The following is a 26,150-nucleotide window of genomic DNA, read 5'->3' as shown; positions in this document are numbered from 1 at the left end:
TCAGCTTTGTATGAAATTGGTTATATGTTTGGTTTGTCAGTGGTGAGAGCAATAATTATTTTTATTTACCAAAATATATTTACCACAAACTAAAATGTTTCAATTTAAAGTAAAAGTCCTGCATTCAAAGTTCCTTTTATTAAAAAAGTATACCTCATTTGAAAGGTCCTTTTCAAAGCATCAAACTACTAGAACTACTAATTTAACATGCATCATTTATTTTGTAGAGGAAATATTTATCTGCAAGCATAAAATAGGATTGCTCATATGAATTTGCAGAAATTGAGCAGTTGGTAAATGCACGTAATGGTTCTGATGTTTGTGTATGTTGTTTGATTTAAATGTAAAATCATAAATAGTGAAACGTCATTAGCTTCACGTGGTGGTAAAATGGAGGAGAGATTGTGGAGATAATGTAAGTGAAGAAAAAGTTAAAGGGCCCCATGATTTCATGTATTTTCAACATGTAAAGTTTTAAAGACAACAGCCGACACAAGAGATATGCTTTGCGTTATTTTATTGTGACACGTTATTTGCTTACAATATCACAAACATCAGATGTTGTTCAAAAATATCTTTTGGTGTGTTTTCAGTCAGTCTTTCAGGGGCATGGCAGGGCGTCGACCACAGGTTCACAGCGGTCCACCACGGCCCGGACTTCTCCAATCTGGACCCCGTCGTATGTCCCAAAGATGGATGTCCACTGGGTCTCTCCGTTGCGGTAGGTGCGGCTGAGGCGAGCTGTGTAGGGGATGTCGGCTTTCATCTTGCGTCCCTCCATGCGGACTCTGCAGGAGTGGTTCGGTGGGACTTTGAGCTCCACGGACACGGAGTGGCTGAGTTCCTCCACCAGGGTGGTTCCTCTGGAGAACTGGAGTGTCTTCTCGCCGCTCAGCTCAACGCCCGCAGAGCCGATGAGGGGGATTTTAGCTGTGATGCTGCCTGTGATACCCAGCATGGTGGATCGGCCGATGTTCCAGGTGGTCTCCACCTCTGAGGTCTTTGAGATGGTAACTGTCTTCACCACTGTCTGGCACTCGTTGTTGGTGACCCCGGAGATGCGCATGGTCTCAGGAGGATACTGGAAGAGGGCGACCTCATCAATGGCGTACTTGACGTCAGTGATGTGCTGGGTGTAGGCATCCCTGTTGATGGTCAGGACCTGGTACTTCTTGTACCAATACTCATCGCCTTCCCAAGGCAGGAAGAAGGCTTCAAACTGAGGAACAACCTTTCCGAGACCGTACTTGTTCTTCCCAACATAGATGCCAACACCGGAGCAGGTCCTGACTGAATACTGGGGCACTGAACCATAAGAGTCTTCCTTCCACTCCAGAAACTCAAAGTTGTCTTTGTTGGCCAGGATCTCAAACTCAGCAGCGTAGTACTCACGGTCTCCGTAGGGGTAGCGGCAGTATGGGCCCAGACTGGGGTTGTAGAAACCGGCCTCGCATTGGTATTTGCAGACGTAGTCGGTGCGCTCCGTGTAACCATTGTAGATTGCAACGGCTCCGTTGGGCAGAGAGCCGTCCCAGGTCAGCCACTCCAGGTTCACGTTATCACCGAAAATGGAGGAAGGTAGACCCTGCTGCTGCTCCAGGTCAGCAGGAGTCAGAGGAGCCGACACCTCATTGTTACCAGTGGGTTCAGGCACCAGGCCCTCCAGCTCTGGGTTCAGTAAGGAAGCTGTGGAAAAGAGACACACAGAACATTTACATTTCAAATCACACTGCACATGTTTAACAATACTTATATCTTGAAAACAGGGGTGCCCAAACCTTTTCTTTGATAATTAGGGATCCTACATATTTAAAGAGTAACATCTCATGGGCCAAACTGAACCTTATGGTGGGGCAACTTTGGACTGTGGGCCCCACTTTGGGCAGCCCTGATTTCAATGTTACAATTATGGCTAAAAAATAACTACACATATAATCTCCACAATTCAAATCAATCTACAGTTGTCTGCCTGGAAATACTGTTAGTGTTAGAGTGGTAACACTGCAGTGATTTGGTCTGTTGTAAGGAAAAACTAACGAAACTCAAACTGAACTCTGAGGACCCGACACCAGGGCTCAGACTGTCTGGAAAGTCTGGAAAACATATGCTTCAGAATCGATTAAGTCAGAGGTGTAAAGCCAAGCTAATATCTGTTTCTTTATCTCTCTATGTAAAAAAAAATGACATGTTTACCTTTTCTGTGCTGTGCGCTCTTCTTCACAATGTCCTGCAGACTGGCTGATGACAGGGCCAGCAGGGCCAGCAGCAACAACGCCGACAGCTTCATCTGGAAATGAAACACAAAATATTGTCAAGGCTTTAAACTCAGCGTGTGGAGTAAGTTTGTATGTTCCTTCGTACATTTCATGTATGAAACATTTCATCATTTCAAAAACAGGATCTGAATTTCAGACATAAGAGTGGATTATTGCATCATTTTCTACAACCACCTTCATTCGAATACCAACCCGGCTCAAATCTTTTAGGACACAATCAATATTTTACAACTGCGAGTATGATTTGTCTTTTTCATGTTAAACCTATCATCTAAAACCTCTGTTACAATGTGCTAAACAACACAACACTCTGAAATGATCATTGTATACACAATAGTTTAAAGGGGTTATATTGTCTGTGTCCATTCACAAATAACTGTGGGTCATTTAAGAAGTATGTATATAAGAGTACACATTTTTCTATAATAACTATAAATAATTATTGTTGTTAATTTGATAGTAAAGTAGAACATATTTTTTTAAGTAACCACACCAAGAGACATTGAAATGGTAGATTTTCTCCTGGAGACATTCATTAAGCCAAGTTTTTACTTGAGATTTTTACAAAACAAAACTGAAAATATGATATAATACAATCAAATAATACAAATTGATTATTAGAGATTATTGCCACTTGATCATGATCATCAATGATTGCCCTGAGTCTGACTGACTGAAGGTGAAAAGAGACTGAGCAGCACTCACCCTTACAGTCGCTCCCCACAGAGTCCACAGCCGGTCACCTCCAGGTTTATATACACTGGTTTATGGCTCAATCATAAAGCACACTGTGCACTCTGTCTGACATGGATCAATAAACACAAAGTGGTGCAGTGGATGTGATACCAGCTGAAGGGGATTGGTGTCTTTAGGATTCCTTTTCCCTCAAAAATAACTTTTTCACCCGATTAATACATTTAATTTAATACATTAAACATAAGCCAATATATGAAAATGAGAATTTGGCAGGTCTGAATCTATGATTCTGTCAATAGACAATTACTGTCTGAGCTTTTGGACCGTAACTATTAAACTTTATTCCAAATAGACTAGAACAAGAGGTAGGGGAAGACAACCTTTCCACAGAAACAAGAGTCGGCACCACTACTGCATTATCAGTGGTGATGGACGGGTCTCAGTGCGGCATCTTTTCACCTGAAGGAACACAACAAAGCCCACTCACGTCCAGGTTAGATGTCTCGCCATCCACTACGAGATACTCCAAGTAGTGGTGCATGCCTCCAACCGAGTGTCACTGGGGGAATGTCAAGAATAGCTGAGGATCATCAGCATAGTTAGAATTTTAGGGGACAAAGGAATAACATATTTGAAAGTAGGAATGACGTCTTTAATTGGGTCAGTAATTTGGGGAATCGTTATACATTGGTGGTGGTTTCTGATCCCTGAATGTTAGAAATCTATATGTATTTGATGAAGAAATGATGACACTGAAAGTTTATAGAAGATAATACTGAATCATCCTGCTGTAGTCGTCAGATTAAGTGGTAAAATGTTGTGACAATTTATATTTCAAGCAGCTAATGAAGAAAGAACTTTTAAGAGATGAATATTTATTGAGATGAACAATATTAAAGCCATACTGCACACACAGAATTGTTGAAATGCTTAACAGCACCCCAAAATCCCCCACGCTTTCAAATTCAATGCATAGTGAGGACATGTTATTATTTTATTTTAATTAAATAAATCAGGCAGTGTATCTTCAAAATAAGGGACAAGTGGTGAAAGGTTGTTGGCCTGAATGCTGCTCCTGTTGAGCTGAGAGCAGTTTCAGGCTGCAGCAGAGAAAGGAGACCACACCACAGTTGGTTGATATTATTGATCGGCTTCCAGGTGGGAACGAACAGCTTGAATAGGCTTAACAAGATAAAGGTGATGAAAGCCACATCTGAAGAAGTCTAAGTCGATCTGCACCTTTATTTTATTTACAATACCCTTGCTGTTGTGTTCATGCTGGCTGCTCTCATGACCCATTATGAAATGAGGCAAGATAAATCCAGGATAAGATTCAGGATTATTAACAAGTAGGGAAAAAAAGAGAGACTGATAAGTCAGTTACTTATCAGTTAGTTTTGTCCTCCAGACTATCATACGGTATCAATGACCTTGTATCACACATTCATTATAGTGTTTGTCAAATGTCATCTCTTCTTATAAACTGAGAAATCCAAATCATAAACTAATACAGAGTTAATCCCCTCACCATGTAACAGTGCTGCTCCTTTTTCTTTAATCATCATCACAATTTAAGTTTAGTGAGCTAAGCTCTTAACATCAACCCAAACCTAAAAGGAAACCAACACCAAAAGTGTTTGTGGTATCAAAAAGAGACGTTTTTTTTACCTCAAAATTACAGCTTCATAATCATTTTGATGGGTTAGTGTCTTGTAATAGGGTGAATGGTGTCTCTGTCTCAGAGTCACCATTCACATCACTTGTTCTGTACTATGTAACTTCAGTGAGAGGGTAGTATCACAGTGTTACATGTTTACTTCAGGATACACGTTTTCAACACATAACATTGTTATGATGTCATGAGTTTTTATTTCGAACCTGGGATTTGTATTTACAACAGTGGTGTTGCACTCAGAAACTTTGGGGGGCGCCAAATTGCACAAAATGCCAATTTCTACATGATGTTGCTTTAAAAGGAGGCTCTCAAAAGTGCTGTTGTCAGCTTTACAGCAACTTCAAGACTTAACAAAATAAACTTACAAATTAAACTACAATTTACTAACTTTTTCTCGAGCCTTCAACTGGATCCCATGATCTTCATCAGCAGGTTGAGTTTGAGATGACTCAGTTGTCATTATATAACCACAGGAACTTATTAGTATATTGATTTATATAAAAAAAATCCTTTCCAAGAAACACAAATCTGTTTTACACAATTATGTATGAGTATATAAGTATGATATATTTTATTTTATCATAAGTATGAATATAATTAATAACTGAATTAATGTGTGAATAGCTGAAAAAAAGAGTTAGATTTGGTTATGTAAGGCAAGGCAAAGTAGCTATATTTATATAGCACATTTCAAAGTCAAGTTAAATCAAGTCAGTTTTATTTACATAGTGCATATTCACAACAAGAGTTATCTCATGAGACTTTTCAATTAGAGGATCTCCAGAACAAACTCTTTAATTTACACCCAAAATTGTCCCATGAGCATCAACTCCCTTAGAACACAAAAGCAACTCCAAGTGCTTTACACAAGAAAAGAAGAATATGAGCAAAAACAAGCCATTTAAAAAACAGAATACATGTATTTATGTAATTTAGTTCAAAGTTCAATGTATTGAGCTTGATCATAACTTAACTGCTGGTGGGTGGCATGCCAGCTACAATGTGTTGCCAGCAGTTGAGTGATCTTTCAGTGCCACCTGCTGGAGATATTAGACATTACAGCTCTTAATTAATTGTGCTTTATCCAGAAATTCCTCTCTTTAAAGCTATTCTAGAGACTATCTTCTTCTGCAGAAATAACCTCTGACTAAAACTGCTTGTAGTAACGTACGTTTTATCCCTACTAGCAGGGATAGACACATTGCTGTTGAATTGTTTAACTTTCACCGAAGTCTATGTATACTTCAGTTCAACCAAAAATCATTTTACTTATTCCATTCTTAGAGGCTTCAAGATGTAAAAATCATCAATTAATAAATGAGAAAACTGGAAAATATTAGAAGTAAAAAAATATAAATTGTGTTTTCTGGTTCCTCTCCTGTTAATCATCTCACGTCACCTCAAAATTTTCTTTTGATTCTTTATGGAGCTCTTGATACCACAGCATTGAGCTACCAGGACACTCATGGTATAGTCTTTCAGCGGCAACGGTTAACGTTTGGTAGAGGTTTACAGCGGTCAACAATTGCTCTGACTTCTCCAATCTGGACACCGTAGTATGTCCCAGTAATGACAGTCCAACTGGTTCTCCCATTTTGGTAGGTGCGTGTCAGTCGTGCTGTGTATGGGATGTCTAGCTTGAAATTATATCCCACCATACGTGTTCTGCAGGAGTGGTTGGGTGGGACATTGAGGTTTACGGTAACAGAGTGCAAGTTTTCCTCTATGAAGGACTTCCCCTGTAAGAACTCCACTGTTGTCTGAGTACTTAACTCAACTGACTTGGAGACGATAAGGGGGATTTCGGCGCTGACTGAAGTTGTGACACCGAAAGTGTTGGAAAAACCAGTGTCCCACCTGTGTTCCACTGTGTTTTGCTTTGAAAGCATGACTGTTTTCCCAACTTCACTGCACGCATAGTTGGTGATGGTAGAGAAGCGCATGGTCTCTGGAGGATATTGGAAGATTTTGCCACTATCAATCTTATACTTGACATCAGAAATGTGCTCACTGATCACATCCTTATTGACGGTCAGGACCTGGTACCCCTTCCGGTAGTAGTACTCTTTACTTTTCCAAGGAAGGAAGAATGCCCTGTGCTTGGGATGCACCTTCCCAAGCCCATACCTGTTCATCCCGACATATATGTCACCCCCATTGCAGGTCCCAACTGAATTCTGAGGCACTGAACCAAATGAACCTGGCTTCCACTCCAGAAACTCAAAGTTATCCTTGTTAACTAGGATCTCAAAGGGGGAACAACGGTACGCTCGTCTTGCGAAGGGGTAGTGGCAGTACGGACCCATTCTGGGGTTGTAGAAACCGGCCTCACATCTGTATTTGCAGATGTAGTCGTAACGACGAGTATGACGACTGTATATGGCAACAGCTCCATCGGGAAGAGAGCCTTGCCAGGTTTGCCATTTCAGGTTGGCACTTCCAAAGTCGAAGGGAAGAGGCTGACTGCGCCTGCTCCCAAGCTCCACAGGAGGAAGGAGGAAGCCTTCATCTGTTTGCATCGGATCACTAGCGTTGATTTCAGGAATCCTGTCTTCCAGATCTGGGTCCAGGTATGAGACTGTGATAAAAAAAAAGGAAAATACACTGATCAGCCAAAACATTAAAAACACTGACAGGTGAAGTGAATCACATTGATCATCTTGTTACAATGCAATGTTGTACTGGGAAAAACCTGGGTCTACTTGAAACAGTACACACCCAAACACTGTTGTAGACCAAGTACACCCCCTCATGGCAATAGCACAGCCTGATGCTAGAAACCACCTAGAAGGACAATGCTTCTTGCCACACCATAAAACTGCCTAGGAATGGCCCAAGGAACGTGGCAAAGAGCTCAAGGTGTCCACCTGGCCTCCACACTCCCCAGATCCCACTCTGATCATGCATCAGAAGGATGTCCTGGATCAAGTCCAGTCCATGGAGGCCCCACTGTGGATTGGACTCTGACCTGTCGATGTATGGATACAGGACCTCTGGGGGTCTCATGTGGAGCCTGGCACCAGGGTGTTTGAGTCCGTTGAGTTGTGAGATGGATCAGACTTGATCCGGCACATACCATGGATGCTTGATCAGATTGGGAGCACTTTCCTACTGGCGGGTCCACTGTCAGTGGGGAGTGCAGTTACCATGAAGAGGGTGTACTTGGTCTGGTGTTTTGGTAGGTGATGCAAGACAAGTAGCATTCTCATGGATGTCAGAACCCAAAGTTTCAATGCAGAACATTAATTAACGATTAATGTTATTCACCTCACCTATATGTAGTTTGAATGATTTGGATGACACAAGTAAAGGAGAAAAGTACAATATATATAAATATATACATATATATATATATATTTATATATACATATAGGATAAAGGAATAAAGGATAGGCAAAAGAGCAAAAATCATTATATGACCTCTTTAAGGCAGTATGCAGGAAGTACTTTTAAAGTTGTCAGAGCATATAACAGTCATCTCTGCAGCTATCTTGTGAACTTACCACCACGCCATAATCAGTCCTGTTATTCCTCTGCTTGTGTGGTTTATGATAGATTTTTTTCTCCCTATCACTTGTACTTCCTGAATTTGAATTCTGGCAAATTACCAGGTGTTTTACTGCAGCATTGTTTATCAGTCCATATGTACTGCACAGTCTTGTGTATCATTGGATGAGGTTACATTATAAGATATATTGTTTTATTCTGTGTGTGCCCCTTTTTACATTGACACGGACACAATTTGTGTTAGTGAGCACTACAAATAAACAAATAAATGACAACTGAAGACAGATCAACAAGAGAAATTGATAACTAATAATTACCATTTATGTCTTCTGTGCTGTTCACAGTATCAAGAGAACTGGCTGAGGTCAGAGCCAGCAGGGAAAGCAGTAGCATCATTGACAGCTTCATCTGGAGTTGAAACACAGAACAAAAAACAGTGAGTTCAGTTTTTAAGTTTAAAATCAAATCCTAAAACTAACATTGGTGAGGAATTATCAGCAACAAGGAATCTCTGCACAATCATGCAATATATTTTCTTGCTGCAAAATGAAAATATATATTATATAATTCATAATAACAAATATGAATGCAGTCTTTATGGCTAAGTCTCATTAGTGGGATTTAATAGAACTTGGGATTTGCAGAGAAAACCCAAAACATTGTTTGTGAAAATAAAAACTTCTGCTCAATTGTTCATCAGTTTGGGCCATGATTAGAAAACACCAATCTTAACGAGACTATCTGTCTGGGGTAAGGAAATAAAACTGATCACAACAACTGTTGACCTTGATTTGAGGTGTAGAAGTCAATAAGTTGTTAAGCTTAAAGTATTTTCTAAAAATGGCTTGTGATGGAATTTTCCCACTGACATTCATTTTTAAATATTACATTATTTATCATCTATTTACAAAAGAGCAGGCATATAGTGCTGGCACTCTTAAAATACACTAAGACAAAAACACAACGAAAAGTACTCACCATCACTGTCATCTTAATGTTGTCCACCTCCTGTTGACTCCAAATTTATAAGGGTGCATCAGTTTCATTTTGACTCAGCTCATTGAACTCTGATTGGTCCAATGAGATGAGATAAAATCACTGAGAGGTCGTTTAGCCTGTCAACAAGTTGTATAAAATAAAACACAGATATGTGGTGGTCTTTCACTACAGAAAAGTGGGATTAAAGGGAAAATACTGAAAAATAAAACTCAACCTGTATTCTAAAATGTTGTGTAGATGGCAAACGTCTTCCTTCTTTTAATATACTTGGCCATATATACTACAAATCATGTTTCTAAATAGATTTTTATTAAATATTTGTCTAACAAAATCCAGGAAAAGGATATCTGTGTATAGTATTATTGTACTGAGCATATTCATGTCGAGTGGGGTTTTGTAATAATCCAGAAGTAATGCAGAAAGTTATGTTACAGATTACAGTTCAGGGCAAAAATGACGATTCCTTGTGAATAAGATTTCTATTTCTAAACCTATTCAACGAACAGGATATCACATGTAACTCACACAGGGAGTTGGTCAAGGGCCAACACTCCCCTTTTGTGCTCAGTAGCAGCCATCGAAAAACAGCAGATCCTGCTTCTATGCATCAGTAATAACAATCAAATTATTACAATAATAATAATAAGTATTAGTATAAGAAGTAGAGTATTTTTACAATGTCGTTTTAGTACTTTTACTTCAGTAGATGATCTGAATACTTCCTCCACCACAGACACCTCCCTAAAAAAGTTTCTGAATGACCAAATCATGTCCAGGAACTGTTCCGGCTGTGTTGCTTATTGGCCATCAGTTGAAAGCTGTTCATATAAGAAAACCTGTGAGAGAATAATAAAACAAGTAAATCTGGTGTGTGAAAGGCCTGAAAAATACATTTGACAAGAGGAAAGCCACAGACTAACAGGCACATGCTGTCCACAAGAGGAGCCTTCAGGCCGGGGCTGAAAAACATGATCATAAATCATGATCAAATGAATTCTCAAATGATAACATGATATCTAAATGTAAACAAGCCTCTCCTTCCTTGAGAGAGAAATACGTTTCCCTTTTCCCTTTATCACTTACAGTCAGGAAAATAAAATCAGTAAATTATTGACCTATTAAAGAAAAGAGAAAGATAAGGCGGTGTTAAACACACAGCACAATCACTAACTACTATTGTTCTCTCCAGGTTTCCAGCTGGATTTTTTCACCAATAGGCAAGACTAGTGCAGGACCAGGCTATACTCGGCGAAGGAGGGGAAGTACTGACAGGCTGGTATCAGCAGAACAGAGGGGAACGCAGCTTTTGAAGCAGCAAAAGCTGAGGTGTAGAGAGAACTTAAGAAGACCATACAGTTGAGCAAGAGCTACATCAAGTATTCTTCTTCATTCTTCATCAGTCGCCCTGTGTAAACCAGCACAAGCTGTAGTCACCCAGGAATCATCCACTGCCAGTTGCTCGAGGGCGACAGCGAGTTACTTGACCTTGTAAAAGTTTCAAGCAAAGTGCTAGACGATATGCTCACTCGTCCGGACTGACAGTTTGTATTTGATTCAACTTATCATTTGAGAACATGCAGGTGAGAAGGGTTTTTTTGTAATAATAATTAAGCATTACATTCAATTGACCATAAGCCAACATTTCAGTGACCGGTAAAGCAACCGAGCACATAAAACCAGTGAAATACTGATGTACTTGAAAAACAGAAGCATAATTCCTTTAAGTAAGACCACAGGGAACACAGAAAAATAAGCTGTCCTGATAAGATCAGTCAAAATAAAGTTTAGAGATGGTTAACTTTTTAAAGACAGACAGAGAAATAAGGACGTATCAGACAATAGCCATAATAAATTATGGCTATAATTATATTAGTAATAAATTATATAACATGTTTCCTGTTCGGCCATCAATGTTTGCATTTTCTTTATCAAAAACACGTATCTACTCTCAGCTCGTTATCAAGCTTTGCTGAAGATAACAAGCCTTTCATTTGAATCAGGTGTGTTGGAGCAGGACAGGTTGCCACCAGGACTGAAACACATTTCCTTGGATGTTAGAATTTCTTTAAAAACAGCTAGTAAAATATTGATGGACTTGACAAAAAGGCACAAAGGGACTTCTTTTAGTAGACTTCAGGGAACCGTAACAGAAAATAATTTGCCCTTTTCCTTCCATATGATAAGGCCGGATAGAATAAAATCTTTGTATGGTCATGATCAGGTTGTGTATGGACAACAGAGACAACGTCAACATGTCCCCAACATTGTACACAACTTAAAATTGGCCTTTTTGAATTATGGTGTTTGTATTGCAGCTGTGAACTCAGTTCTTAAAAAGTCACTTCAGCCACCAGTCATAAACTAAACATGAAGAGGCAACCTCTTGAGCCACTTGAGGCCAAAAGCAAGACAATCCTCAGAAGAGTCAATGTTGAAATGCCCGACTTTACAGCAGAAATAAACATGTTCCTGGTCCAAAAAACAGTTTTGGTCTCTGTAGCAAATGTATCCCTTCATGACAACTGCACAGGGGGTGGTCGTTTACATTATATTAAGGCATAAAGTTGCACATAATTAGGGGTGTAGCTGCTCTGAGAGAGCTAGCCGTTGTATTTGTGGTATTGATGCCTTATGGAGGGTTTTTTATGCTAATATCAGACAAATAATATGGCTGTCTGTGCAGGTAACTGGACTAAAAGACTGGTGTGGAGGGACAGAGGCCGGTGTTTTGGATTGACGAGCAACTCCTATTGTAATGTACAATACCTAACTTGGTTATTTGTCTGCTGAATGGAGGGAAAACATAACGTTAGCCTTCTATACTTGTTGGATGTACAGAGAAGAGAGGGGGCAAAGAAAGAAAGAAAGTATCTGGTGAGTGTTACTTTTTTCAGATTGAATTTGTTATCTTGTGGCTCATGTAAAATATATTCTGTCTGTTTGGAGCAAATAAACCACGGGTGTGGTTACTGTTTACCCATCAGGTCAAAGTGAAAGTATGTACGGTGTTTGTTCAGTGACTGGGTCATGAAGCAGCTACAGTATAAAAGCCTGAAGGGGACTGGAGGTACATCAGTTGATGGACACTGGGATGGTGAGTACTTTTTCATTGCGTTTTATGTTTTCAGCTCAAGTTTTTTTTTAATGAAGTGGAAACTTTAATTGTAAATTTGCCTCCGCTCATATGAGAACTGGATTTGGCCCCAGTAACCCCCGCAACCCCCTGAAAGGGGGGGATAAAGCGGTAACATCTCCGCGACCCTCACGGATAAAGCGGTCAAGAAAATGAACTGAACTGAACTGAACTGAATTTGCATCATTTAAAATTAAATTATGACTCAGTTTCAGAAAATATTTGGACTTTAGTTCTGGCTTATTCTGACTCATTTCCGGTACCTTGAAATAAAGAAGAACACTTGTTATTATATTTTTTAAATAATATGAATAATGATAAAAAATAATTTGATAATATTATCAAACAGTAATTGTGATTCAAATTTTTAGTCTCCATCAAATTTTGTATTTCCGAAATCTTTTTGATTAATTTCCTTAATCTTCAAAAACAAATGTACCATGTGCAGACAGCCCAGACTACAGAGTCTTCACAAAGTGAGTATTGAACAGAGATGTTGTTCTGTGTTTTATCTCCAGATGAAGCTGTCAGTGTTGTTGCTGCTGGCCCTGCTGGCTCTGTCCTCAGCCACGCCTCTGGACGTCGGAGACAACACAGAGCAGAGAAATGGTAAAAACAAATGACATTATGACTTTGGGAAAACGTTGAGGGGTATGCTGATCATAAAATGATGCCTATCCCTCTAAAAGACACAGTGAAACATTTTGATCCTGTCTATTTGTCAGTTGTTTAGTTATCTCATCTTTAATGCAACCTTTATTGCAACCTCATTAAGATTCAGCCTCTTGGAACTATGAATGTGTTTATCCATCCAATAATTTCTCGTACTAATGCAAACATTCTCCTTGTCTGAACCTTTCCCCATTTCTTTAGTCTCTGAGATGATCGTCGACAGATTGATGCTCGCAGATCGACCTCTTCTGACTGTTGCAAAGTCGAGGCAGAGGAGGCAGGTTCAGTCTTCTACCACTGTGTCTCACAATAGCTCTAACCTGGAGTGGGTGACCTGGAACAACTCTCTCCCTGACTATGCTGTTTCAATTTACAATGGATATGTTCATCGTATTGATTATGTCTGTAAATACAAGTGTGATGCTGGCTTTTATAATCCTAGTATGGGTCCTTATTGTCACTATGCCAAACCAAAAAAAGAATATCTTGGTTCTCCATTTGAGATCCTGGTAAACAAAGACAACTTTGAGATCCTGGAGTGGAAGGACAGTTCACACGGTTCAGTTCCCCAGAATTCAGTCCGAACCTGCCCTGGGGAGGACATATATGTAGGGAAGAACAAATACGGACTTGGGGAGGTGTCTACTCAGGATAAGTGCTTTTACCTACCTTGGAAAGGCTCTGAATATTGGTATAGGGACTACCAGGTCCTGACCATCAATGAGAATATAGTTAGCCAGAAGATCTACGATGTCAAGTACATCACTGATGAGTCTAAAACCTTTCAGTATCCTCCAGAGATCATGCGTAAAACAGTCATCAGCAACAATGAATGCAGCCCAGTGGCTAAAACAGATACCCTCACAAAGACATATGAGGCGCAGCGAAGGTGGGACATTAACTTTTCTATCGAAGTAGGTGTTAGTACGAGCTTTGAAGCTGGCATCCCTCTCATCACCGAGGACGGTGTCACGTTCAGCACTGAGGTGGGTTTCCAGTACTCTCAGGGGAAGACCTTGACAGAGACTACCACCGACACTGTTTCTGTGGAGATCACAGCCCCGCCAAACCACTCCTGCACTGCTACTATGAAGCGCCTTAGGTACAAAATTAACATCCCATTCACAGCACTTTTCAGCCGCACCTACGGTAACGGGGAGATCCACACGACGTCTATCACAGGAACGTATGACAGCGTTCAGACGGCAGAGGTCCAGGCTGTAATGGACCGATGTGAGTTTCTCAACAACACCAAGCCTTGCACATGAAATGTCAAAAACCCCACATAATGTGTCGCACAATGCATCTCTATATCTGATGCTTTTTTGGTGGGTTGGTATGTAGCTCTTGTTCCTGTGATTCCAATGTAATTTAAATGCCTTTATTGAAGACACTTTGGATCGAAGCCAATGAATGAATGTAATATAATTAGTATAAAATACAACATATTTTAAAAATGTGTGCCTTAATGAATTGTTTTATTAAATAAAATCACCTGACGTCTCAAAATTCTTCTGTTACTCACTTGGTTTCATTGTGCAGTTTGACACTAGAAGGATGTTTCACCTTTTGAAGAGGGAGAGAAGTTTCAGCTCACCTCAAATCTTTGTTTAAAAGCATGTATGACTGTGGTTTTGTGACATCACAACTTCTTTGGAAGTCAATCATGGTCCAGTATGCAATCAACACAAATGTGATGCAGAAACATAAAACCTCCAGCGCACATACATGAAGAATACAAGTAGAAAGCGACTTATGACCAGTAGTTTAACCTCTGAAATGTAGAAAATAATGTTTCTTTTTGTACATTATTTTTAAAAAATGGTTTTATTTTTGAATCCATATTGTTGTTATTGTACGCACTTTGTAAGTTGGGTTTAGAAAAGTTTTACTAACTTAAACAGCTAAATGCTGTTTTCTGTGGTGAGTCTGGAGTTGTTTCAGCATTAACCACCATTAGTTTTATTTGTTTCACTTGCAAGCAGCTCCTCCAATTCTTTTGTGCATTGCATTGAAGGATATTGGTGTCAAAAAATTCAAAATATTAAAAACACATCCATAAGTAGTCAGATTCAATTTAGTGAACACCATGATGGAAGCACAAATGTCCCAACTTTTGTCCACCGGACTTATCTTTGACAGACCAGCTGTTCTCAGTACTTAAATACAGATGTGCACATGGTAGCTCTTATAAGAATACTCATCACCTCTCCAAGGAAGGTCGAATGAAACCATCCTTTCAAGACTATCAAACTGGAGGGTGTTAAGCTTCCAGATTGATATTCAAGTGGTAGTGATAGTGGCAGTCTGTTGGCAATTGCTCGAGGGCTACAGCAAGGTACTGGACCGTGTAAAAGTTTCAAACAAAGTGCTAGACGATATGCTCACTCATCCGGACTGGCAGTTTGTATTTGATTCACCGTATCATTTGGGTGGGAAGGGTTTTTTTTTGTAATAATAATTAAGCATTACATAATTTTTTTTTTTAATTGACCATAAGCCAACATTTCAGTGACCAGTAAAGCAACAGAACACATAAAACCAGTGAAATACTGATGTACTTGAAAGCTCGTTGCTGGGCTTTGTTGAAGTCTGATAACAAAGCCAATTAATTTGAATCAAGTGTGTTGGAGCAAGACAGGTCGCCACCAGGACCAGGACTAAAACACATTTCCTTTGAATATTAGTTCAAAGTTCAATGTTCTTTACATTACGTTATTTACGGCTAGTAAAATATTGATGGACTTGACAAACAAGGGGACTTCTTTTAGTAGACTTCAAAGAACCATAACAGAAAATAAGTTGCCCTTCTATATGATAAGGCCGGATAGAATAAAGTCTACGTATGGCCATGGTTGTAGTTTGCACGTGGACAACAGAGACATGTCCCCAACATTGTTTTAGCATGACTTCACTTTTTCTTTGGAGTGAAATCAATCATATTATATAAATCTGATATCTCATAGACAGCCAATTTAGGTATCCTATGCTAGCATCTGATTGGCTGAAAGGGAGGGCGATTCAAGGCTAACATCAGATGTGGAGATGGGTTTTGGTGTCACTGCCAATGTTAAGGTCAAACCTACGGCCTTGGGGATGGTTAACCTATTAAAGACCACAGAGAAATAAGGCAACAATAGGTAACCGCAAGTTTCCTTCTTGTCCATTAATGTTTAATGTGCATTTTGTGATAAATCTCCGTTCCCCTGTGAGTTTTAGAACGGATTTTGATGCTGCAATAACATTAAGACAAGGTCAGGGAACAAATTACGTTGTAGAGTATTCATCTCCACCAATACAACATCCTCACTGGGGATTTTCCCATGAGGAAACGCACATCATCAAGGAAGTCTTTTAACTTAATATCCATTAATGATAAACTAGGATCCCTAAAAGCTCATTCCACACAGATGAGCAAAACCAGCTGGAGCTAGCAGGGAACTTTCTCCAAATCTTCTCCAATGCACATTTTTAGCATTATTTCGACATGTACTCAGCAAATACAATGACCCATTTTGTCAAAGATTTGGCTCTTTGTGTCACACCTTGATTCGGGATCAGTTTTTCAACTGAACTACAGGTGCTGAGGAGGCTTCAGCATCTCTATTTTCAGCACCCATGTTTCGCAAGTTTATGTTTCCCACAAAATGCCTCATAACAAAAGTATGGAGCCAAAAATTCACTTAAAATTAGCCTTTGCAGTGTTTTTATTGCAGCTCTGAACTGCACCAAAACCTGCAGTTCCTCAAATGGCCACTGGAGGAAAACAGCGAGTCAATCCTCAGAAGAGTCGATGTTAAAATGCCCTAAAACTTTACAGCAGAAATAAACATGTTCCTGGTCCAAAAATTGTTTTGGTTTCTGTAGCAGATGTATCCCTTCATGACAACTGTACAGGGGGTGGATCTTTATATAACTCACTCATTTACATTATATTAAGGCATAAAGTTGCACATAATTGGGGTGTAGCTGCTTTGAGAGAGCTAGCCGCAAGCTGTCACCTTGGCTTCAACTCAGCTAAAGCTAATTCCAGTCACTGAACTTTATTATTATGTGGAGATTTTTTTATGCTAATGTCAGACAAATAATATGGCTGTCTGTGCAGATAACTGGACTAAAAGACCGGTGTGGAGGGAGAGAGGCCGGTGTTTTGGATTGACGAGTATAACAGATTCTAGATCCAACCAACCAGTCTATGCAGTAGGCAAAAGGCTACGCCACAATGAAAGTTTAAAAGCTTACTTTATTTGTAAATCATAATATATACTAAAACCTAAGGGAGAATCTAAAAGGATCAGAGTCCAGGATTTGCAAGAGGAAAAGTGTCAGGGGCCAAGGTCAGCCGCGCTGCAGGTTGGTTGCTTCCTAGATTGGCACCACTTCAGTCCCTGACCTGATGGCTGTCTTTTAACCCATCGAGGGGACTAGGCTGGCAGCACCTTCAGCCTCAGGAAGCCCAACTCTGTCTTTAGACTGCAGCGTCTGGAGCGGACCCTGGCCTGCACACAGGACACAGAATGAATGAGAGAGGCAGTGTCTCCTGCATGTGGGCCTAAATAGACTTTTTGGTGGAGGTAATCAAACACACCTGCCCTCAATTAACACACTGGCTCACAGGAAAAGTGAGATCCTCTACCACACACGCAAACAAACCACTCCCCCTCAGTGCCCAATACTGTGAAGCTTAAGAACAGTGTGAATGATACAGGTCTACCCTGTTACACGAGCAACTCCTATTGTAATGTACAATACCTAACTCTGTTATTTGTCTGCTGAATGGAGGGAAAAGGTAACGTTAGCCTTTTATACTTGATGGATGTACAGAGTCGAAAGGGGGCAAAGAAAGAAAGTATCTGGTGAGTGTTACTTTGTTCAGATTGAACTCGTTATCTTGTGGGTATCACGGGTGTGGTTACTGTTCACCCTATATGAAACAAAAAAATATATTTTCTACATTTTGATCCTGTGTCTTTTTGTCAGTTGTTCAGTTATCTCATCTTTAATGCAAGACCCTTCCCCCATGGACTGTGGATAAAGTTCGAGCAATTAAGAATTCACCCACCTCCAGAGGTTCCACCAGATGTTGATAATCCTTGCCGTTAACTCCTGACTTGGTACGGCCCTACACCAACGTCTCACTCTGAGCAGGTATCTGTATGGGATGGCGGTTTATAGTGCATACATACCCAATGGACCCATCTGCTGCAGCAAACCGTGCCTCTCTGGCACAAATTTGGAAAGCCATGGCCCAGGCTCTCTGTTGAGACTTGTTAGTGGAGAGTCAGGTTAACGACTTTCCCCGATCCACCTCCTCATAACAGCGTGAAATAATGTTCATACCTAGAATCTCTTCAGAGTCAGTCAGACAGTGGTCTTTAGTCACCAAAAGCCCACATTCAGGGAGTTCAACTTGTCCCACCTTGACATGCAGTAGAACATAGCCCAAGTATGGAATGTCCAGTCCATTTGCAGCCTCGAGTGCCAGCCAACTACTGGCGTCCTTTAACATCATGCCATTACTACCAAAGTGTTTCAGAAAATGGCTGTTTCTCATCAGTGACACATCTGATCCAGTATCCAGAATACACTGAATAGGGACATTGTCGAGGAATACATCAACTTTAGGGACTCTTCCAATCAATTTGCCCATATCTTCAGTTTGTGGCCCATTGTCATTGAAACAAACCACCGCCTGGGCCGCCACAGTGGTGTCTTTCAGTTTCAAGATGCTGACCTAGCCCTATTTCTACAAAACCAAGCTATATGGCCTGGCTGGGAGCAAGTGTTACAAATGGGGCTACCCTGTCCGTCATATCTGTTTGAATTGGTTCGAGGCCTACTATCCCCCTTTACCATGGGTCTATACTGGTTATGCTGGTTCCAATCCAAATTTTTTGGAGTAGTCTGGTGTAGTTCTGATTGAATTTCCTTAATCAAGGACTGAGATCATTTGTTGAACTGTGTCGTCATTTGTTTAGTCATTTCCTCCTGTAACTCTGATTAAATCTGTTCCAGGTCTTTGACATTGCATCTGTTAGAGTATCTCTCCCCTCTAGTAGCAAAGCACTGGGCTTGCTCAACTGTTTCCCCATAAGCGTATTCCCTTACGTTAAGCTCTGCTTTAACCGCCTCGAATGTCAAATTGTCATTTAATAAGACCTTTGTTCTAAACTCGCCCCTAATGGCCGCATCTCTTAGTCCTTCAACCAGGTGATCCCTGAGCAGAATATGGTCCTCATTAAGGCCTCTTGAATCCTTCCTCTTTAATCTGACCAATTGTTCTTGTAGTCTTAGTGCAAAAGAGCTGATATCTTCCTGAGGTTCTTGACATGCATTAAAGAACTGAGAGCGCAGGACAGAGGCACTGGTTCTATCCCCATATAACTTTTCTAATTCACTAAAAATTAACTCAGCTGTGTTGCGCTTCTCTTGTGGTAAAATTAAAATCTCCCTCTTGGCTTTGCCTTCTAAACAGCAGAGGGTCAATTCAGCCTTGAATTCTGCTGGAACCCCTTGCAAAACAATTGTTGTCTCAAGATTACTTTTCCATTCCCCTAGACTAACATCTGAATCTCTCCCTTTAAATTTAGTTGTAGCCATATTGAGCATAGGGAACGTACCCATTGGTCTTAATGCTGCACTAGGAGCTGGGATTTCCCTATTTAAGCCAGGCTGTGGTTGAGTCTGATCAAGCATGTTGCTTTTGCCCACTACAGATTCTGGTGGTCAAACCCTGCCAACAACGCTGGTTAAAACAGATTCTAGATCCAACCAACCAGTCTACGTAGTAGGCAAAAGACTACACCACAATGAAAGTTTAAAAGCTTACTTTATTTGTAAATCATAATATATACTAAAACCTAAGGGAGAATCTAAAAGGATCAGAGTCCAGGATTTGCAAGAGGAAAAGTGTCAGAGGCCAAGGTCAGCCACGCTGCAGGTTGGTTGCTTCCTAGATTGGTCCCACTTCAGTCCCTGACCTGATGGCTGTCTTTTAACCCATCGAGTAGACTAGGCTGGCAGCACCTTCAGCCTCAGGAAGCCCAACTCTGTCTTTAGACTGCAGCGTCTGGAGCGGACCCTGGCCTGCACACAGGACACAGAATGAATGAGAGAGGCAGTGTCCTGCATGTGGGCCTAAACAGACATTTTGGTGGAGGTAATCAAACACACCTGCCCTCAATTAACACACTGGCTCACAGCAAAAGTGAGATCCTCTACCACACACGCAAACAAACCACTCACCCTCTGTGCCCAATACTGTGAAGCTTAAGAACAGTGTGAATGATACAGGTCTACCCTGTTACACGAGCAACTCCTATTGTAATGTACAACACCTAACTCTGTTATTTGTCTGCTGAATGGAGGGAAAAGGTAACGTTAGCCTTTTATACTTGATGGATGTACAGACAAGAGAGGGGGCAAAGAAAGAAAGAACGTATCTGGTGAGTGTTACTTTTTTCAGATTGAACTCGTTATCTTGTGGGTATCATTGGTGTGGTTACTGTTTACCCCTCAGGTCAAAGTGAAAGTATGTACGGTGTTTGTTCAGTGACTGGGTCATGAAGCAGCTACAGTATAAAAGCCTGAAGGGGACTGGAGGTGCATCAGTTGATGGACACTGGGATGGTGAGTACTTTTTCAGTGCGTTTCATCTTTTCAGCTCAAGTGTTTTTTTATTGTAGTGGAAACCTTAATTGTAAATTTGCATCATTTAAAATTAAATTATGACTCAGTTTCAGAAAATATTTGGACTTTAGTTCTCGGTTTATTCTGACTTATTTCCGGTACCTTGAAATAAAGAAGAACACTTGTTATCATATTTTTAGTATATGAATAATGATAAAAAATAATTTGATAATATTATCATACAGTAATTGTGATTCAAATTTTTAGTCTCCATCAAATTCTGTATTTCCGAAATCTTTTATGATTAATTTCCTTAATCTTCAAAAACAAATGTACCATGTGCAGACAGCCCAGACTACAGAGTCTTCACAAAGTGAGTACTGAACAGAGATGTTGTTCTGTGTTTTATCTCCAGATGAAGCTGTCAGTGTTGTTGCTGCTGGCCCTGCTGGCTCTGTCCTCAGCCATGCCTCTGGACCTCAGAGACAACACAGAGCAGAGAAATGGTAAAAACAAATGACATTATGACTTTGGGAAAACGTTGAGGGGTATGCTGATCATAAAATGATGCCTATCCCTCTGAAAGACACAATGTTTTCTCTCTGTTTTTGCCCTTTCTATTGTACTAATGCAAACATTCTCCTTGTCTGAACCTTTCCCCATTTCTTTAGTCTCTGAGATGACCGCCGACAGATCGATGCTCGCAGATCGACCTCTTCTGACTGTTGCGAAGTCGAGGCAGAGGAGGCAGGTTCAGTCTTCTACCACTGTATCTAACGATGGCTCAAACCTGGAGTGGGTGACCTGGAACAACTGGAACAACTCTCTCCCTAACGATGCTGTTTCAATTTACAATGATTATGTTGGTCGTACTGATTATGTCTGCAAATACCAGTGTTATGCTGGCTTTTATAACCCTAGTATGGGTCCTTATTGTCACTATGCCAAAACAAAAAAAGAACATCTTGGTTCCCCATTTGAGATCCTGGTAAACAAAGACAACTTTGAGATCCCGGAGTGGAAGGACAGTTCACACGGTTCAGTTCCCCAGAATTCAGTCCGAACCTGCCCTGGGGAGGACATATATGTAGGGAAGAACACATACGGACTTGGGGAGGTGTCTACTCAGGATAAGGGCTTTTACCTGCCTTGGGAAGGTTCTGAATATTGGTATAGGGACTACCAGGTCCTGACCATCAGTGAGAATATAGTTAGCCAGAAGATCTACGATGTCAAATATATCACTGATGAGTCTAAAACCTTTCAGTATCCTCCAGAGATCATGTGTAAAACGGTCATCAGCAACAATGATTGCAGCCCAGTGGCTAAAACAGATACCCTCACAAAGACATATGAGGCGCAGCGAAGCTGGGACATTAACTTTTCTATCAAAGTAGGTGTTAGTACGAGCTTTGAAGCTGGCATCCCTCTCATCACCGAGGACGGTGTCACGTTCAGCACCGAGGTGGGTTTCCAGTACTGTAAGGGGAAGACTGTGACAGAGACTACCACCGACACTGTTACTGTGGAGATCACAGCCCCGCCAAACCACTCCTGCACTGCTACTATGAAGCGCCTTAGGTACAAAATTAACATCCCGTTCACAGCACTCTTCAGCCGCACCTACGGTAACGGGGAGATCCACACGACGTCTATCACAGGAACGTATGACAGCGTTCAGACGGCAGAGGTCCAGGCTGTGATGGACCGATGTGAGTTTCTCAACAACACCAAGCCTTGCACATGAAATGCCAAAAGCCACACATAATGTGTCACACAATGCATTTCTATATCTGATGCTTTTTGGGGGGATGGTATGTAGCTCTGGTTCCTGTGATTCCATATAATTTACACTTGAAGCCAACGAATGAATGTAATATAATCAGTAGAAAACAACATTATGATGTTTAAAAGATTTGTGCCTTAATGAATTGTTTTGTTAAATAAAATCACCTGACGTCTCAAAATTCTTCTGTTACTCACTTGGTTTCATTTTGCAGTTTGACACTAGAAGGATGTTTCACCTTTTGAAGAGGGAGAGAAGTTTCAGCTCACCTCAAATCTTTGTTTAAAAGCATGTATGACTGTGGTTTTGTGACATCACAACTTCTTTGGAAGTCAATCATGGTCCAGTATGCAATCAACACAAATGTGATGCAGAAACATAAAACCTCCAGCGCACATACATGAAGAATACAAGTAGAGGGCGACTTATGACCAGTAGTTTAACCTCTGATACGTAGAAAATAATGTTTTTTTTTTGTACATTATTTTTAAAAAATTGTTTTATTTTTTAATCCATATTGTTGTTATTGTACGCACTTTGTAAGTTGGGTTTAGAAAAGTTTTACTATCTTAAACAGCTAAATGCTGTTTTCTGTGGTGAGTCTGGAGTTGTTTCAGCATTAACCACCATTAGTTTTATTTGTTTCAGTTGCGAGCAGCTCCTCCAATTCTTTTGTGCGTTGCATTGAAGGATATTGGTGTCAAAAAATTCAAAATATTAAAAACACATCCACAAGTAGTCAGATTCAATTTAGTGAGCACCATGATGAAAGCACAAATGTCCCAACTTTTGTCCACCGGACTTATCTTTGACAGACCAGCTGTTCTCAGTACTTAAATACAGATGTGCGCATGGTAGCTCTTGTAAGAATACTCATCACCTCTCCAAGGAAGGTCGAATGAAAACCATCCTTTCAAGAATATCAAACTGGAGGGTGTTAAGCTTCCATGATATTCAAGTGGTAGTGATAGTGGCAGTCTAAACACAAACAGCCGTTAGAGTCACCACATTGTAACCTTAGTGGTGTAAAGGAACTTGTTGCTTGGCCACCATTTCCTATTCGGTGGAAATGTTGTGATCAGGACACTGTTTACATTTACAGGCAGCAGAGGGCAGCAACAGACTGACAGAGAAATGAAGGTTGACAACGTGGTTTTGGACATACATGTTGGATTCATTGTATTCACTTATATTTAAAGAATTTCTTTGTCTCCCATTTGTTTTTATCATTATTTTAATTTGAAGACCAAAAATAACATCAATTAATAAATCAATCAAACAAAATGGCTACACTATTAAAAAGTACAATAATAATAATAACCTGCATTGCAAGTTCATTCAAAACTAATTATTTGCCAAACTTGAATGTGACTGAATAAATAAAAAGGTTGACAAAACAAAAGCTAGTCATCTTAATAAGTAAACTTAACGAGGAGTTCATGTTCCAAACTTTGTATTACGGTAGTAATCATTTACTGATTGATTACAGCAACTTTATTAATATTGAAGAAGCAGTAAATCATAAAAACATGTAATGCTCATTATATGGCTTTAATTTAACAAAAATAAAACATAGTCCAACCATGTTGAGGGTAACAGGCTGAGGGCTACAGGACGGTCTGTTCCAGTGAGATGGTTTCATCCAGCAGCTTTACTGCAGCTCTCACTGGCACTTAAGTAGAGATAAATAAAACATTGAGTCCATCTTTTTCTATCCATCTATCTATATCTCTCTGTCTCTTTGTCTCACACACATATACTCTCGCAGCTCTGATGTTTCTATACAACATATAGCACAGCTGCTCGATCATTTTCTGCTTCCAGCTGTTTTGTGGTCACTGCATTCTTAATAAAATGGTGCTGTCACTTTTACACGTCACGGTTTATTAGCATTTAATTGATGAAGAAAAAAAGCTGTGGTGATAATAATACAACATACTCTTTATCAATACAACATTTACCTTCCTTGTGCAGTCAGAGTTTAATCAAACTATTTTTGAGCAACTGAAAAAGGCTTTGTCGATGTGAAAGGTGGTCAAATCGCTGTTGATACAGAAATCTGAGATACAGAAATAAACACAAACATGACCAAAGGTTTAGGTTACCACACAACAGCAACAGCTAACATGCATGCTGACCTGCTCACAATGACAGTGCTGGCAGGTTTAATGTTCGCCATGTTCATGATCGTTTGATTTGTTTGCATTTTTCACAGAGGCCACTCACAGTATTGCAACAAAAATGGCCCAAAGAGCATTAAACCAAGGACCACCAGTAAATGAAAAATCTTCAAAACTCCAGGCAGGACACCTTTAGATATAAATATAATCAGTTTTTACTCTTTGTATTGTATATTTTTTAAGCAATGCAAGTTTAGTTTTTGTAAAACTTTTCCTGAGTAACTTCACAGCTGTGTATGAACATACACTCCACTCATTCGTATTGTCTCACTGAATTAGTACACGTAGCACAGCTGGGCCAAAGGTGTGATGGGTTTAACAGTACCGCGCACATTCAGCGTGCGCCTGGCGAGCAAGTCTTATTGGACTGAATAGGCTCATTTCTGGTCCAGGTGTTATAATATATCCATGGTTAACTAATTTTTGCTAATAAACACTTTGACAAAGTAATATTGAGGCTGATGGCCCACCCAAAAATGAAAATTCAGTCATGTCGCAGTCCACAAGACTTATCTGGAGCTTCACAGCAAAACAGTGTTGCACCATTCTCCTAAAAAACCAAACTGACTTCATAAGACGTTATTTACACCCTTGATATGCGGTCGAAGTACTTGTTCACCCACTTCAGAAAAGGTCCTTTCATATTGTCAGGGTACAGATAAAGAGACATATCTAAGGATACTAATGGTAAGCAGGTACAGTTACAGTACTGTTTTTTTGTGTACAGCTTTCAACCACGCTCGTATCTGTGTCTGTTGAGGGACATTTTGAGTATTAATAGTATTTTGGTTCATTTCAAATTAAAGGCGTTCACTGGGCTATGCAACAATATTAATTTATCATCAGAGGAGAAATTTGAGTTCTTGCTTCAGGGATATCTTGTTTTAGGTTATGTGTTTTTAGTGATATGGTCAGATAAATCAGAGACAAATGTACTGAAAATAATTTTTAAAAGTTCAAAAAGTCAAAGGTCACGCTTAGTGTGCTGTGTATGTTTGCTGCAGAGCAACGAGACATCACAGCAGCAGATTTTGCAGACTGGTGCAACAGTGGAAGGTCAGAGAGAGAGAGACTGGCGTGGGTTTTAGGCGAGCCTGCACTTTGCTGTGCCCTTGAAGGTCTTGTCAGGCTTCATTTCGGCTGAGTGAGCTGTTCTGATTGGGGTGCTTGGATGGATGGCTGCCTGCGCTCAGGGTGACAGTGATCAGGCAAACAGCTCATTAAAGGCAGCCGAACTACCAGGCTGTGCCTGTTTTAATGAGATACTGACAGTAACGAGTAGCTTTGAGCCCGAAGCCACTTTTCTCTGAGGTGAGTTATGTCACTCACACACAAATATAAGTGTATGGGAAAAGCACTTTTTAGTTTGTAAAATTAACACACTCACTCAGATATGTTAAAAGTAACCCCAAAGATATTTTTTATTTTATTATCAATTTTTTTTATTGTATCAATACTAGGAGTTATGTTTTTTATTTGTTTTTTCAGTTAATTTCAGTGTAATGTTTTTATTCTTTTTTTAATTATTCTAAATACAAATGTTACCCACAATGCAACTAAGCCACTGAGTGATATCACTGGAGGGAATTTATCAGAT

General features: G+C 40.1%; 4 protein-coding genes across 7 annotated transcripts; 2 read left to right on the top strand and 2 right to left on the bottom strand.

The window, feature by feature from the left end:
- Nucleotides 1–601: 601 nt before the first annotated feature.
- On the bottom strand, nt 602–3,513 carry LOC140995631 (natterin-3-like). The gene is made up of 3 exons (XM_073465710.1): nt 3,460–3,513; nt 2,194–2,287; nt 602–1,686 (listed from the first exon to the last, which is right to left on the bottom strand). The coding sequence occupies exons 1-3, from the start codon at nt 3,511–3,513 to the stop codon at nt 602–604; spliced, it is 1,233 nt and encodes a 410-aa protein (XP_073321811.1).
- Nucleotides 3,514–6,125: 2,612 nt separating this feature from the next.
- On the bottom strand, nt 6,126–7,653 carry LOC140995629 (natterin-3-like). Its single transcript, XM_073465709.1, has 2 exons — nt 7,515–7,653; nt 6,126–7,225 (listed from the first exon to the last, which is right to left on the bottom strand). The coding sequence occupies exons 1-2, from the start codon at nt 7,651–7,653 to the stop codon at nt 6,126–6,128; spliced, it is 1,239 nt and encodes a 412-aa protein (XP_073321810.1).
- Nucleotides 7,654–10,727: 3,074 nt separating this feature from the next.
- LOC140995628 (natterin-3-like) lies at nt 10,728–14,417 on the top strand. Its single transcript, XM_073465708.1, has 3 exons — nt 10,728–10,733; nt 12,805–12,895; nt 13,160–14,417. Exons 1-3 carry the CDS (start codon nt 10,728–10,730, stop codon nt 14,224–14,226), a joined length of 1,164 nt encoding a protein of 387 aa, XP_073321809.1. The 3' UTR covers nt 14,227–14,417.
- Nucleotides 14,418–18,033: 3,616 nt separating this feature from the next.
- LOC140996270 (natterin-3-like) lies at nt 18,034–22,546 on the top strand. 4 transcript variants are annotated; one of them, XM_073466617.1, is made up of 4 exons: nt 18,034–18,106; nt 20,478–20,587; nt 21,003–21,093; nt 21,259–22,546. In XM_073466617.1, the coding sequence occupies exons 2-4, from the start codon at nt 20,573–20,575 to the stop codon at nt 22,332–22,334; spliced, it is 1,182 nt and encodes a 393-aa protein (XP_073322718.1). In that variant the 5' UTR covers nt 18,034–18,106; nt 20,478–20,572; the 3' UTR covers nt 22,335–22,546. The 4 variants fall into 4 exon arrangements, with proteins under 4 accessions (XP_073322718.1, XP_073322717.1, XP_073322716.1 ...); XM_073466616.1 differs by lacking the exon at nt 18,034–18,106 and adding an exon at nt 20,205–20,332; XM_073466615.1 differs by lacking the exon at nt 18,034–18,106 and adding an exon at nt 20,205–20,403 and having other exon boundaries at nt 20,511–20,587.
- The last annotated feature ends 3,604 nt before the right edge of the window (nt 22,547–26,150 follow it).

The sequence above is a fragment of the Pagrus major genome, chromosome 5 (genome assembly GCF_040436345.1).
Source record: "Pagrus major chromosome 5, Pma_NU_1.0".
Taxonomy (NCBI): domain Eukaryota; kingdom Metazoa; phylum Chordata; class Actinopteri; order Spariformes; family Sparidae; genus Pagrus; species Pagrus major.
The sequence above is the reverse complement of the archived record's forward strand: the minus strand, read 5'-3'. Positions and strand labels throughout refer to the sequence as shown.

Bases quoted from the DNA above. Each gene is read 5' to 3' on its own strand.
- LOC140996270 (XM_073466617.1), top strand. The intron at 21,094-21,258 runs GTAAAAACAAAT...CCATTTCTTTAG, and splicing joins CAACACAGAGCAGAGAAATG to TCTCTGAGATGACCGCCGAC.
- LOC140995628 (XM_073465708.1), top strand. The intron at 12,896-13,159 runs GTAAAAACAAAT...CCATTTCTTTAG, and splicing joins CAACACAGAGCAGAGAAATG to TCTCTGAGATGATCGTCGAC.
- LOC140995629 (XM_073465709.1), bottom strand. From the start codon at position 7,653: ATGAGACCCCCAGAGGTCCTGTATCCATACATCGACAGGTCAGAGTCC. The intron at 7,226-7,514 runs GTGGACACCTTG...TTTTTATCACAG, and splicing joins CTGGGGAGTGTGGAGGCCAG to TCTCATACCTGGACCCAGAT.
- LOC140995631 (XM_073465710.1), bottom strand. From the start codon at position 3,513: ATGCACCACTACTTGGAGTATCTCGTAGTGGATGGCGAGACATCTAAC. The intron at 2,288-3,459 runs GTGAGTGGGCTT...TTTCATTTCCAG, and splicing joins GCGAGACATCTAACCTGGAC to ATGAAGCTGTCGGCGTTGTT. The intron at 1,687-2,193 runs GTAAACATGTCA...TCTTTTCCACAG, and splicing joins GAGCGCACAGCACAGAAAAG to CTTCCTTACTGAACCCAGAG.